General features: G+C 36.1%; 2 protein-coding genes across 6 annotated transcripts in view; one reads left to right on the top strand and one right to left on the bottom strand.

Annotated features, from left to right (window-relative positions):
• Positions 1-12,703, bottom strand: part of LOC136041233 (transient receptor potential-gamma protein-like) — a 239,030-nt gene that overhangs the window by 213,023 nt on the left and 13,304 nt on the right. The window lies entirely within an intron of this gene.
• LOC136041253 (uncharacterized) lies at positions 7,156-8,709 on the top strand. Its single transcript, XM_065725864.1, has one exon. The coding sequence runs from the start codon at positions 7,156-7,158 to the stop codon at positions 8,707-8,709; it is 1,554 nt and encodes a 517-aa protein (XP_065581936.1).

A 12,703-nucleotide genomic window follows, 5' to 3' on the forward strand; every position in this document is an offset into this window, starting at 1 on the left:
CTAATATCAGCAAAACCTCATCAACAAGCTCAGAAATTTGAGTTTACAAAGACAAGAACATATTTCCTTTTTCAAAGCAATCCATTCAAGCTAATTTCTTACTTTTCATATTTTTTACTTAGGTTCTTCTCCATTTTCGATTTTTTTTGTGATTTGACTTAGTTTGAGATAAATGGATTCTAATCCTACTCCTATATTTGAAGTTGTGTGCAACTCTTAAATTTTCTTTTGATAGTGTATAGCAACACGATGGTAATCTTATCAGTACACAAAGATTCGACATTTTTTTTTAGGATTCGATATTTGTTTTTACTGAGTCATGATTTCCTTGCAATTCCCTCTCCATTGACTCCTCGACCAAGGATGAATCCTACACACAATTTGTAGCTTATGAGAAAGTCAAATACAAAGAAGATAAATCGTCCATATTTTCTCAAATTATTTAGTAGCTCAACAGGTTAAAGAGAATATATTATTATTAGAAAACATGCTCAATGTGAGCAAATGCACTTTGCTTTATGGACGTTATTTTATATATCTAAAAAAAACGAGATTTGCCATCACCGCAAAAATCACAGCAAAAGTATAGGCGGTGATAAATAGTTCTTGTTTTTGCAAGTATAAAAAATCTCCAGAACCGTAGGCCACATTAGTAGTAGCTGAAGTTCACGAAAATGATGGGTCGGGCAAGGACTGTTTTTATGTTTCAATAGAGGAAGATGGAGAAAAAAGCATTTTAAAAATCCTAAGAAGATGAGCAGTTTTAATTTGATTTTTAAATGAGAATACAGAAAAATTATCTTTCAAAATTTAGGGGAGAAATTGGTCCCCTTCCTCTGTTTAGTTGACACCTTTGCATACTAGTAGTAGAGAAAACAATAATACTAAATTTTACAAGCAGTAAGCTAGACAGGAGGAATATTTTCCAAACTTCTTTCTCCTTCCCCGCTATCAACTTCCGATTTCAGAATCATAACCTGGTTTTTCCATGCGGAAATCTCTAAGAGCTAGGACTACTAAGAAAAAACGTGTTCAGTTGAATTATGGCGAATGATATGGGAGAAAAAAGTAAGAATTTATTTTCTAGCTTTTCCCCTCTGACAAGCTTATTGGATGCCATGGTTGATAGGCCAGAGCATAGAGCACCCACATAATGAGACAAGGGGCGCCAAATTGATTTTTTCAGATAGATAATCGAAATGGGTAAAAATGACAAATTGACAAATGCTTATCAAATATTCACAAGCAATAACAGCATAATCTATCTTAGAGTAGTCAAGGCTATATTAATGGATTCAATTCGTGTCAGGACTCATAGAGGGCCGTTTAAATTAAGAGACCTTTTAACACTACAGAGTATCTCAATACTTTCGATATATATATATATATATATATATATATATATATATATATATATATATATTATATATGTATATATTATATATATATATATATATATATATATATATATATATATATATATATATATATATATATATTGTTTCTTAAAGTTTCTTACTGTTTTAAAAATAGAGTTAAGAGAAAGAGTCAAACTTTAGCGTAAAGAGCGGGGCGTTGAGGAGGAAAAGCCCCTTTCATATACGGAGTAATTTCTGTTCGTTTTTTAAGTTTTAGTGTTGCTCCTTACTTTCATTTAAAAAAAACTTGTTTTTTTTATTTAATGTTGAACTAAATCAGAACACACTCTGTGTGCGCAGGTTTTCAAAAAGGTCCATAAGCAATATCTCAGGAACGGCTTCGAGTATTAAGTTGAAACTGTCAGGGCATATTGAAGAGAATGCCGAATTAATCAAAAGGCACTGTTTACATAGAATTAACTTTAAAAGAACTTTCCGAAAAAGAAGTTTTCTAAAGAAAAATAAAGGCCATATTAAACTTAAGATCAGAAGAAATAGAATCCTACAATAACCAACTCAAAACAATAAGAAATTACTATTAAAGAATAAATGAAACCCGACATGAACAGAAATTACGTAAAAATCATAGCAAAAAATATACAATAGGTACTAATATAAATGAACAAATAAATCTCAAAACGAATAAAGCTTGAGTTGAATATGCAAATCCAGCTTAAACGAACAAAAATATTTTGCTATTGAGGCATAAATGAAACCCAAAACGAATAGAAATTAAAAAAAAAACAATCATAGCAAGTAAACGAAAATAGTTGCTAATATAAATAAGTAAATAAATCTTAAAACCTGTGAATTATAAATTGAATATGCAAATCCAGCTTGAAACGAACAAAAATCTCTACAAAGAAGAGTTTTGGTTTTGCCTCCTTCTTTCACTGTAAAAGTCTAAAAACTTCTGCGTCATTGGTCCTTTACGGAAAACAAATTACATTACGAATATTTTCTTTTGTACTTATTACATTGTTGTACTTATTTAATTGTTGTACTTATTACAACATTGAAAATAAAAATAAAAATTACAGTAAAATTAAATTTTAACTGATGATGTTTCAGCAATTAATGTCATTACTATATCAAATATTTAGTTTAATTTTATTAGTTCTTTCCAAGACTGTTCAAGACAAATGTAGTTTTGCTTCAAACAAAAGTTTGGATACTGCCCCTTTCCCTACCTGTAAAAGTCTAAAGTCTACTACGTCATTGGTGTATCACTAAAAACGAATTATATTACAAATAATTTCTTTTCCAATTAATGCAGCTTTGGAAATGAAAACAAAACTGCAATGAAATAAACCTTGAGCTGACGATCGTTTGACAATTAATAGCATTATATTCGAAACATTCAGTTTGTTTTTATTCGTACTTTTCAAGACTCTTCAAAACACATGAGTAAAACGCCAATGACGCAGAAGGTTTTAGACTTCTACAGTGAAAGAAGGAGGCAAACCCCAAATTCTTCTTTGTAGAGATTTTTGTTCGTTTCAAGCTGGATTTCCACATTCAATTTAAGTTTCAATCATTTCAAGATTTATTTACTCATTTATATTAGTAATTGTTGTTGTTTGTTTGCTATGATTGTTTACTTAATTTCTGCTAGTTTTGGGATTCATTTATGCCTCAATAGCACAATATTTTTGTTCGTTCTAAGCTTGATTTGCATCGTTTTTTAGCTTTACTCGGTTTGAGATTTATTTATTTATTTATATTGGTACCTGTTGTATGTTTTTTTGCTATGATTGTTTACTTAATTTCTGTTCGTTTTGAAGTTGATTTATTCTTTAATAGTATTTTCTGGTTGTTCTGAGTTTGAGCTATTGTAGGTTTCTATTACTTCTGATCTTCAGTTTAATATAGTCTTTACTTTTCTTTAGCAGACTTCCTTTTCGGATTTTTTTTTTTTAATTTAATTTCTGTTCATTTTTAATTGCGAAAGTTTCAAGTTTTTCATAATTCCCTAATTTAAAATTTTTTTATTCCAAAATAAATTAACAGTTTTGGTAAGAACTAATAAATTTAACTGAATATTGGATTTATAGTGATATTAATTGCTGTAAGCTCAGCAGCTCAAGATTTTGTTTGACCCAGGCCGGATTTAACGCTTTGACATCTCTAGGCCTAAGCGTTCTTGCCGCTCCGTCTTTGGAAGATTCTCGTGGGAATCTAGAAAACTTTGGGAATAGTGAAAGCCAAAGGGCCTATTGGTAAATCCTGGTTTGGTTTCACTGCAATTTTCTTTTTATTTTCAATATTATATTAAGAATAAAAGAAAAAATTTCTAACATAATTCCTTTTAGTAAAGTACCAAGTACGCAGTAGGTCTTATACTTTTACCGTTAGAGAAACGGGCAGTAGCCATACTCTTGTTTTGTAGTGAAAACACCATTCACTAGACGTACATGACGCCTACTTCCTGAATACGACCGCGGTCTAACAACCAATCCTTATTTCAATTAAATAAAAAAACAAGTTTTTTTTTAACTGAAAGTAAGGAGCCATATTAAAACTTTAAACGAACAGAAATTACTCTTTATATGAAAGGGGCTGTTCCCCCCTCAACGTCCCGCTCTTTACGATAAAGTTGGTCTCTTTCTCTCAGCTCTACTTTTTAAAACAATAAAAAACTTTAGCGTAAAGAGCTGGGCGTTGAGGGGGGAACAGCCCCTTTTCATATATGGAGTAATTTCTGTTTGTTTTAAGTTTTAATATCGCTCATTACTTTCAGTTAAAAAACTTGTTTTTTTATTTTATTCCTCAACATTTTTGAATTAATGCATGTTTTGATTTTGGCTCTCCGAACGTGAATAATTAAAAAGAAATTTGTATATTAATTTATTTTTATGGCTAAATGGCTTTTTATAGTTTTGGTCGGACTTTTTTGAGAAAAAAGAGCGGGGGAGTAGGCCTAGTTACCCTCCGATTTTTTGGTTATTTAAAAAGGCAACTAGAGCTTTTAATTTTTACGAACGTTTATATTAGTAAAAATATTCGTCACTTACGAATTAACTTACGTAACGAACTTCTAAATTCGTATGTTTTTATTACGTATATGAGGAGGTTCATCCTTTAGTTAATACCTCGCTCTTTACAAAAGCTTAAATTTTGTCCTAATTCCTTAAGAATGACCCCTGAATCACAAAGTAGAATAAATAGTTGCAATTAATAAAATTACTTTAGCGTAAAGAGCGAGGTATTAGGAGGAGGATAACCCCTCATTTGTTAATGCAATTATAATTTCTGTTCGTTTTAAGCTTTAATGCTGCTCCTTACTTTCAGTTGAAAAAACTTTTCATATTTACTTTTTCATTGTTCTTTGAGAAGAATGCTAAAAAATCCTTCATGGAAATTTTCTCCCCCCATTACAAATTTCTCAATTGAAATTTCCCGCGAATAGCCCCCTCCCCTCAACCCCTCCCCCACAACCAAAAAAATCTCCCTGAAAGCGTCTGTACACTTCTCAGTAACAATTACTATATGTAAACACTGGTCAAAGTTTGTTACTTGCAGCCCATCCCACGGGTACTCTTGGGGAGTAAGTCGTCCTCAAAGACACAGTTGTTAGGTTTTTCGACTATTCTAAATAAAATGGCTATCTCAGACTTTTGGAAAAATATGAGCGTGGGAGGGGGACTGGGTGCCCTCCAATTTTTTGGTCACTTAAAAAGGGCGCTAGAACTTTTAATTTTCGTTATAATGAGCCCTCTCACGACATTCTAGGACCCCTGGGTCGATACGATCATCCCCGAGAAAAAAAAACAAAAAAAAAACAAATAAACACGCATCCGTGATCTGTCTTGTGGCAAAAAATACAAAATTCCACATTTTTGTAGATAGGAGCTTGAAACTTCTACTGTAGAGTTCTCTGATACGCTGAATCTGATGGAGTTATTTTCGTTAAGATTCTATGATTTTAAAGGGGGTTTCCCCCTATATTCTAGAATAAGGCAAATTTTCTCAGGCTCGTACCTATTGATGGGTAATTCTAAACTTAATGAAACTTATACATTTACAATCAGCATTAAAATGCAATTCTTTTGATCTAACAATTATTATAAAAATTCCGTTTTTAGAGTTTCTGTTACTATTGAGCCGGGTCGCTCCTTACTACAGTTCGTTACCACGAACTGTTTGATTCTCACTTGTGTTTAAATTCTCTTCTCCCAATTGTCATAATCAAAAAGGTAAACTAATCTTGCAGAGCGTTGTAGCCACTTATTTAAGAGAATGATAATTCTAAGTAAGAAAAATGGTTATTTCAAACAGTTCGTGGTAACGAACTGTAGTAAGGAGCGACCCGGCTCAATAGAAACCAAAACTCTAAAAAATGGAATTTTGATACCAATAGCTACATCAAAATAATTGCATTTTAATGCTGATTTAAAATATATAAGTTTCATCAAGTTTAGTCTTACGCACCAAAAGTTACGAGCCTCAGAAAATTTGTGTTATTTTAGAAAATAGGGAGAAACACCCCCTAAAAGTCATAGAATCTTAACGAAAATTACAGCATCAGATTCAGCGTATCAGAGAACCCTACTGTAGAAGTTTGAAGCTCCTATCTACAAAAATGTGGAATTTTGTATTTTTTGCCAGTAGGCAGATCACGGATGCGTGTTTATTTGTTTGTTTTTGTTTTTTTTTCCCCAGGGGTGATCGTATCGACCCAGTTGTCCTAGAAAATGCGAGAGGGCTCATTCTGTCGTAAATGAAAAGTTATAGTGCCCTTTTTAAGTGACCCAAAAAATTGGAGGGCACCTAGGCCCCCTCCCACGCTAATTATTTTCCCAAAGTCAACGGATCAAAATTCTGAGATAGCTATTTTATTAAGCGTAGTCGAAAAACCTTATAACCATGTCTTTGGGGACGACTTATTCCTCCACAGTCCCCGTGGGAGGGGCTACAAGTTACAAACTTGACCAGTACCCGGAGACCGGGGCGCCTTCGGTCACGGGGTGCCTCCGGTCACCCCCAATAACTCATTTTGAGTTTACGTATTTTTATGCTAGATGGCACTGGGGAGGTTGTTTATCCAAGGCGGATGTCCGAAGAAAATTTCCCTCAGTTAGCTTCAGCCAGTTTAGCTGGAGAGAGTTTCGTACCATTTTTTTTGCGAAAAGTAAGTTTCTCTACTTCTGTTTGAACCTAGCCTTCCCCTTCGGTTTGGCATGGATTTCGATGATTAAATTTGTATACAAATAGAAATGATAGAACTAGAAGATAGTGGTATTTCTAAGGAGAAATCTTTCTCTGTTTTCGGGTCAGAAAATAAGTTTGACAAAATGGCGGCAGGGGCACCTTCGGTCAGTCCACGACGGGGTACCTTCGGTCGCTGACCGGAGGCACCCCAACCTGATGAATAACGTAACCTTACCAGTTTTAAGTTAAAGATAGGTCTCTCTACAATTCAATTGCGGTTAACATTGATGCTCCCAGCATAGAACTAAAGTAAGGTGTACCAAAAGAGTTTGTTACTTTCAGAACGAGAGAAGGGCAGTGATATTCGGCTGCATCAGCGAGTGTGTCCAAAAGAAATGAAGCCTGTAAAGGACGCGCTCGGGCCACAGTGCATTTTCTTTGACGCTTGTTGGGTCGTGCTATTAAGTTCCACGAACTTATTACGCCGGAAATAAGTTCGTTTGTGTCTTCTCTTTTACTGTAGGTCATTTTTACACTGCCAAATTCGGTAAGTCTTAATTTCATTGTTTCTTCCAGATCATTGGTTATGGTTCGGAACAGAGTTCCAAAACGCCCGAAGGGTGTGTCAGATGAGGCTATGAACATTGCTGTTTCCAAAGTTTTGATGGACAAAGCTTCAATTCGTAGTACTGCAACAGCTTTCGGAATACCGAAATCAACCCTTATCGACAACGTTCGCCAAGCAAAAGAACTACGCGAGCAAGAGCAAGGGGGCATACCAGTGCCTATTCAAGCTGGGGTCTCTAATTCTGGAACCTCTAGTGGTGGCACATTCAATAGTGCTTTTCTTCCGACAAGAAAAGAGAGACTGTCAACTGCAAAAGTTTTCACGGCCAATGAAGAGGGCCAGCTTGCTGTTTATTTGAAACATTGTTCGAAAGTCCATTATGGTATGACCCTGATGCAAACACGAAAGTTTGCATATGATTATGCAAAAAGACTAGATAAGAAAGTTCCTCACAACTGGGAAGAAGCACAGATGGCTGGGCCAGACTGGATGAAGGGCTTTATGATAAGGCAAGGTGATTTGTCTCTCAGAAAGCCAGAGAAAACTAGCTTAGCTCGCAGCTCGAGCTTCAATCGTGCTAATGTTGACAGATTCCTTGACAACTTGGAGGCTGTCCTGCACAAATACAAATTCACAGGAGAAAGCATTTGGAACTGTGACGAAACGGGGGTCACAACTGTACTTGACAGCCCCAAGGTGATAGCACAAACCGGTACCAAGCAGGTTGGTCAGGTTACCACAGCTGAAAGGGATGAACTTGTTACTGTTTGTTGCTTTGTCAATGCTATTGATGGAACCGTGCCACCAGTCTTCGTATTCCCCAGAGCAAAGTTCAATGATCATATGATGTTTGGGGCCCCTGCAGGAAGTCTCGGCCTAGCCCAAACAACTGGTTGGATGACTGCAACATTGTTTTACGAGGCGATACAGCATTTCAAGAAACAAGTTCGATGTTCCAAGGACAGCCCGGTCCTCTTATTGCTCGATAACCATGAGAGCCACATCGGTCTTGACGTTATCATGTACGCCCGTGCAAATGGCATTGTTTTACTATCCTTCCCACCCCACTGCAGTCATCGTCTTCAGCCTCTAGATATTACTATCTATGGACCACTGAAGTCTGCTTTGAAAAGAACATTTCATGATTGGATGACTTCAAATCCGTTTCAGAGGATCCAGATCACCCATATTGCCCAGCTTGTAGGAAATGCTTATCCAAATGCACTGACCATGAACAACATCATTTCTGGGTTTTCGAAGCCTGGCATTTGGCCCTTCAACCGCAATGCTTTTTCTGATGAGGATTTTTATGCTGCGTCTGTCAGCGACCGTCCTAAGGCAGAGCCGTGCCCATCAGCAACAGAGAGAAACCCACCAGTATCCGATCTACTAGATCCTTGCCCGTCACCGTCAACTGCACCGGCAACACCCGCTGCAGAGATTCGTTTCTCTAATGCTTTGACCCCCGAAGATGTCCGACCGTATCCAAAGGCATTGCTAAGGAAACAGAGCAATAGGGGCGGAAGGAAAAACGGTGCATCGAGAGTTTTGACACACACCAGAGAAAGATAAAATTGAAGCTGCTATGATGGCTAAGAAAGCAAAGCAAGATGAGAAAGATGCAAAAGCAAAAGCAAGATTGCTGAAAAAAAATATGAAGAAGCCAACAAGTCAAACGAAAAGCAAGGGTCAGAAGAGGAAGCAGCAAACGTCTTTGTGCGATCAGTCGACTGATGAAGAATCTGTTGTTTCAGTTCATCTGGATGATGACACGGATGATAGTCTACATATCGGTGATGACGAGCTAACTGAGCCACTTGCACTGGGGACCCTTAGTATTGGCGACTATGTGTTGGTGGAGTTCGAAGGCAAGAACAGTTCACTGCACTACGTTGGATTTGTCAAAGAAAAAGATAACAGTGAAGTTTTTGTAAGTTTCCTTCGCAGAAAGGACAGTGATTCTAGCAAGTTTTTTTTCCCACAAGTAGTGGATGAAAGCTGTGTCAATTTGGCGGATGTTAAGATGAAATTGCCCATTCCTAGCAGAAGTGGGGGTACGGCACGTGTCGCAGAGATGATTGAGTTCAGCGACGTCGATTTTTCACTTTTTCCAAGTCTCCGCTGAAAAGTGAAGTCGCTGAACTCAACCATCTCTGCCTCTGTATCAAAAGTGATGTCGAAAATTTCCTTCCGACAGTAATAAATGATGTGATTTTGTTACTTTGGCTTATTTTTACAAACAATAAACGAAGACATAAGTAAGCTTTGTATATTTAGCCATCTAAAGACAGGATAACGGAGGTAATTCGTATAATTGCAAGGCTGACCGAAGGTGCCCCAAGCCCGACCGAAGGTGCCCCGGGTTGGGGGCACCTCCGGTCAAAATGGGGCTTCAGCGGGATCACTTTTTTCTTACAATCCGGTTGAGTTCTAAGAAAACTACAAAATAGATTTGGTAGATCAAACGTTGCTCTTCCCTGCGTTCAGCAAGATTTTTCAAAATAACGAACGTAAAATTCTTGGTGGCTGGTAATCGAAAAAGTGACCGAAGGCGCCCCGGTCTCCCCTACATATAGTAATGGTTATTGGGAAGTGTACAGGTGTTTTCAGGGGGATTTTTTGGCTGGGGGAGGGGTTGAAAAGAGGGGGATATACTGGGGGAACTTTTTATCGAGGAATTTGTCATGGGGGAAGAAAATTTCCATGAAGGGAGCGCAGGATTTACTAGCATTATTTAAAAAAAAAACAATGAAAAATAAATATGAAAAAGTTTTTTCAGCTGGAAGTAAGGAGCAGCATTAAAACTTAAAACGAACAGGAATTATTACCCATATGAGGGGCTCACCTCCTCCTAATACCTCGCTCTTTATGAATACCTCGCTTTATCAAAGGGGCTGCTTCCTCATCAACGCCCCGCTCTTTACGCTAAAGTTTTTTACTGTTTTAAAAAGAAGAGTTGAGAGAAAGAGTCAAACTTTAGCGTAAAGAGCGGGGCGGTGATGAGGAAGTAGCCCCTTTCATATACGAAGTAATTTCTGTTCGTTTTAAGTTTTAATGTCGCTCCTTACTTTCAGTTGAAAAAACTTGTTTTTTTTTTATTTAATTAAGTAAGAGAATGATACTTTCACCGTTTGGGAAACTGACAATAGCATTAGTTTTGTTTGTAGTGAGCCCACCATTCCTTGGAAGTATCGTAGAGACAATTGTTTCGTAGAGACTTGGGAAAAAAAACTATCAGAGAGCTTTTCTTCATTAATTTTTGTTCGTTTCTGATTGCAAAAAGTTTCAAGTTTCTAAAAAACTCCAAAATAATTTCAAAATAACAACTTCAAAATAAGATTTTTTTTTTCAACATGAAAATTTCATCAAAGTATTAAAAGTAGTATCAAAATAACAATTTCGAAGTACCAAAGTATCAAAGTAAAGAAAGGATCAAAGTTAACAAGGTATCAAAGTAAACAAAGTAAAAAAGGAACAATAAGTAACTTGCACAACTTGAAGGTATAGACATTAAAAATCCTGTTTTTTCCAACTATTTTCATGAATCTTAAAAGAGCATATGAATGTTAAAAGACATTTTTTTCAAAAAATAAATTCTAGATATTTTGAAAACCATATAAGATCAGAGAAAATGAATCATAACTTTTTATAAACCTTGCTTGATTTTCAAACAGTCTGTGGTAACGAACTGCAGTAAGGAGCGACCCGGCTCAATAGTTACCGAAACTCTAAAAAATGGAACTTTGATACCAATAGTTAAATCAATAAAATTGCATTTTAATACTGATTTTAAATATATAAGTTTCATCAATATCAGTTATACTCATCAAAAGTTAGGAGCCTGAGAAAATTTGCCTCATTTTATAAAATAGGGAGGAAAACACCCCCTAAAAGTCATACAATCTTAACGAAAATCACATCATCAGATTCAGCGTATCAGAGAACCTTATTGTAGAAATTTCAAGCTCCTATCTACAAAAATGTAGAATTTCGCATTTTTTGCCAGAAAGCAGATCACGGATGCGTCTGTATTTGTTTTTTGTTTGTTTCTTTTTTTGTTTTTTTTTTGTCGTTTTTTCCCCAGGGGTGATCGTATCGATTGAGTGGTCCTAGAATGTCGCAAGAGAGCTCATTCTAACGGAAATTAAAAGTTCTAGTGCCCTTTTTAAGTAACCAAAAAAATTGGAGGGCACCTAGGCCCTCTCCTACGCTCATTTTTCCTCAAAGTCACCGGATCAAAATTCTGAGACAGCCGTTTTATCCAACATAGTCGAAAACCTAAAAACTATGTCCTTAAGGACGACTTACTCCCCCGCAGTCCCCGTGGGAGGGGCTGCAAGTTACAAACTTTGACCTGTATTTACATATAGTAATGGTTACTGGGAAGTGTACAGACGTTTTCAGAGGGATTTTTTGTTTAGGGGGAAGAGTTGAGGGAGGGGGGGGGGTTACGTGGGAAGATATTTCCATGGAAGAACTTCTCATGGGGGAAGAAAATTTCAATGGAAGGGGCGCAGGATTTTCTAGCATTATTTGAAAAATCAATGAAAAAATAAATATGAAAAGTTTTTTCTACTGAAAGTAAGGAGCAGCATTAAAACTTAAAACGAAAAAAAAATATTACGCATATGAGGGGTTTACCTCCTCGTTATACCTCAATCTTTACGCTAAAGTATTTTTAGTAATTTCAACTATTTATTCTACGGCCTTTGGGATTCAGAGGTCATTGTTAAGGATTTGGGACAAAATTTAAGCTGTAGTGTAAAGAGCGAGGTAATTGACGAGGGTAGAACCCCCTCATATACGCAATAAAAACATACGAATATAGAAATTCGTTACATAAGTTAATTCGTAAGTTACGTAGTCGTAAGTTCTAGTTGCCTTCTTAAGCAGTCGAAAAATTGGAGGGCAATTAGGCCTCCTCCCTCGCTCCTTTTTTCTCAAAATCTTCCGATTAATTGCAATTACTTAATATGCAAATTTCGTTTTGATTATTTATGTGCGGAGAGCCAAGATCAAAAAATGCATTAATTCAACAACGTCCAGAAATTAAATAAAAAAGACAAGTTTTTTTAAATGAAAGTAAGGAGCAACATTAAAACTTAAAACAAACAGAAATTACTGAAAGGGGCTTTTTCTCCTCAACGCCCCGCTCTTAACGCTAGAGTTTCTTACTGTTTTAAAAAGTAGAGTTAAGAGATAGAGTCAAACTTTAGCGTAAAGAGCGGGGCGTTCATATAGGGAGTAATTTCTATTCGTTTTAAGTTTTAATGTTGCTCCTTACTTTCATTTAAAAAAACTTTTTTTATTCAATTTTAGACATAGGCCGAACACGTACTGGCTTCAAACCCTGGAGTTTTTATCAACGGGAAAAAAAGAATTCAAGGGACTAGATGCAAAAGCTAGCATATACTGAAAAATAAAATAAAAAGAAGAGGAAAACATGTACAAATGCTGTGCAAAAACAGAAGAAAAAATAAACAAAAGAATAGTTGTTGCTTATATACCCGTTTTTTTATGTGCTTATGCTGCGCTTGAATCATAATTTGGGTTTGATGAACAACAA

This window comes from Artemia franciscana, unplaced genomic scaffold (assembly GCF_032884065.1).
Source record: "Artemia franciscana unplaced genomic scaffold, ASM3288406v1 PGA_scaffold_1180, whole genome shotgun sequence".
In the NCBI taxonomy this organism is placed as follows: Eukaryota; Metazoa; Arthropoda; class Branchiopoda; order Anostraca; family Artemiidae; genus Artemia; species Artemia franciscana.

Excerpts from the sequence above, each read along its gene's own strand:
- LOC136041253 (XM_065725864.1), top strand. The coding sequence starts at position 7,156 with ATGGTTCGGAACAGAGTTCCAAAACGCCCGAAGGGTGTGTCAGATGAG.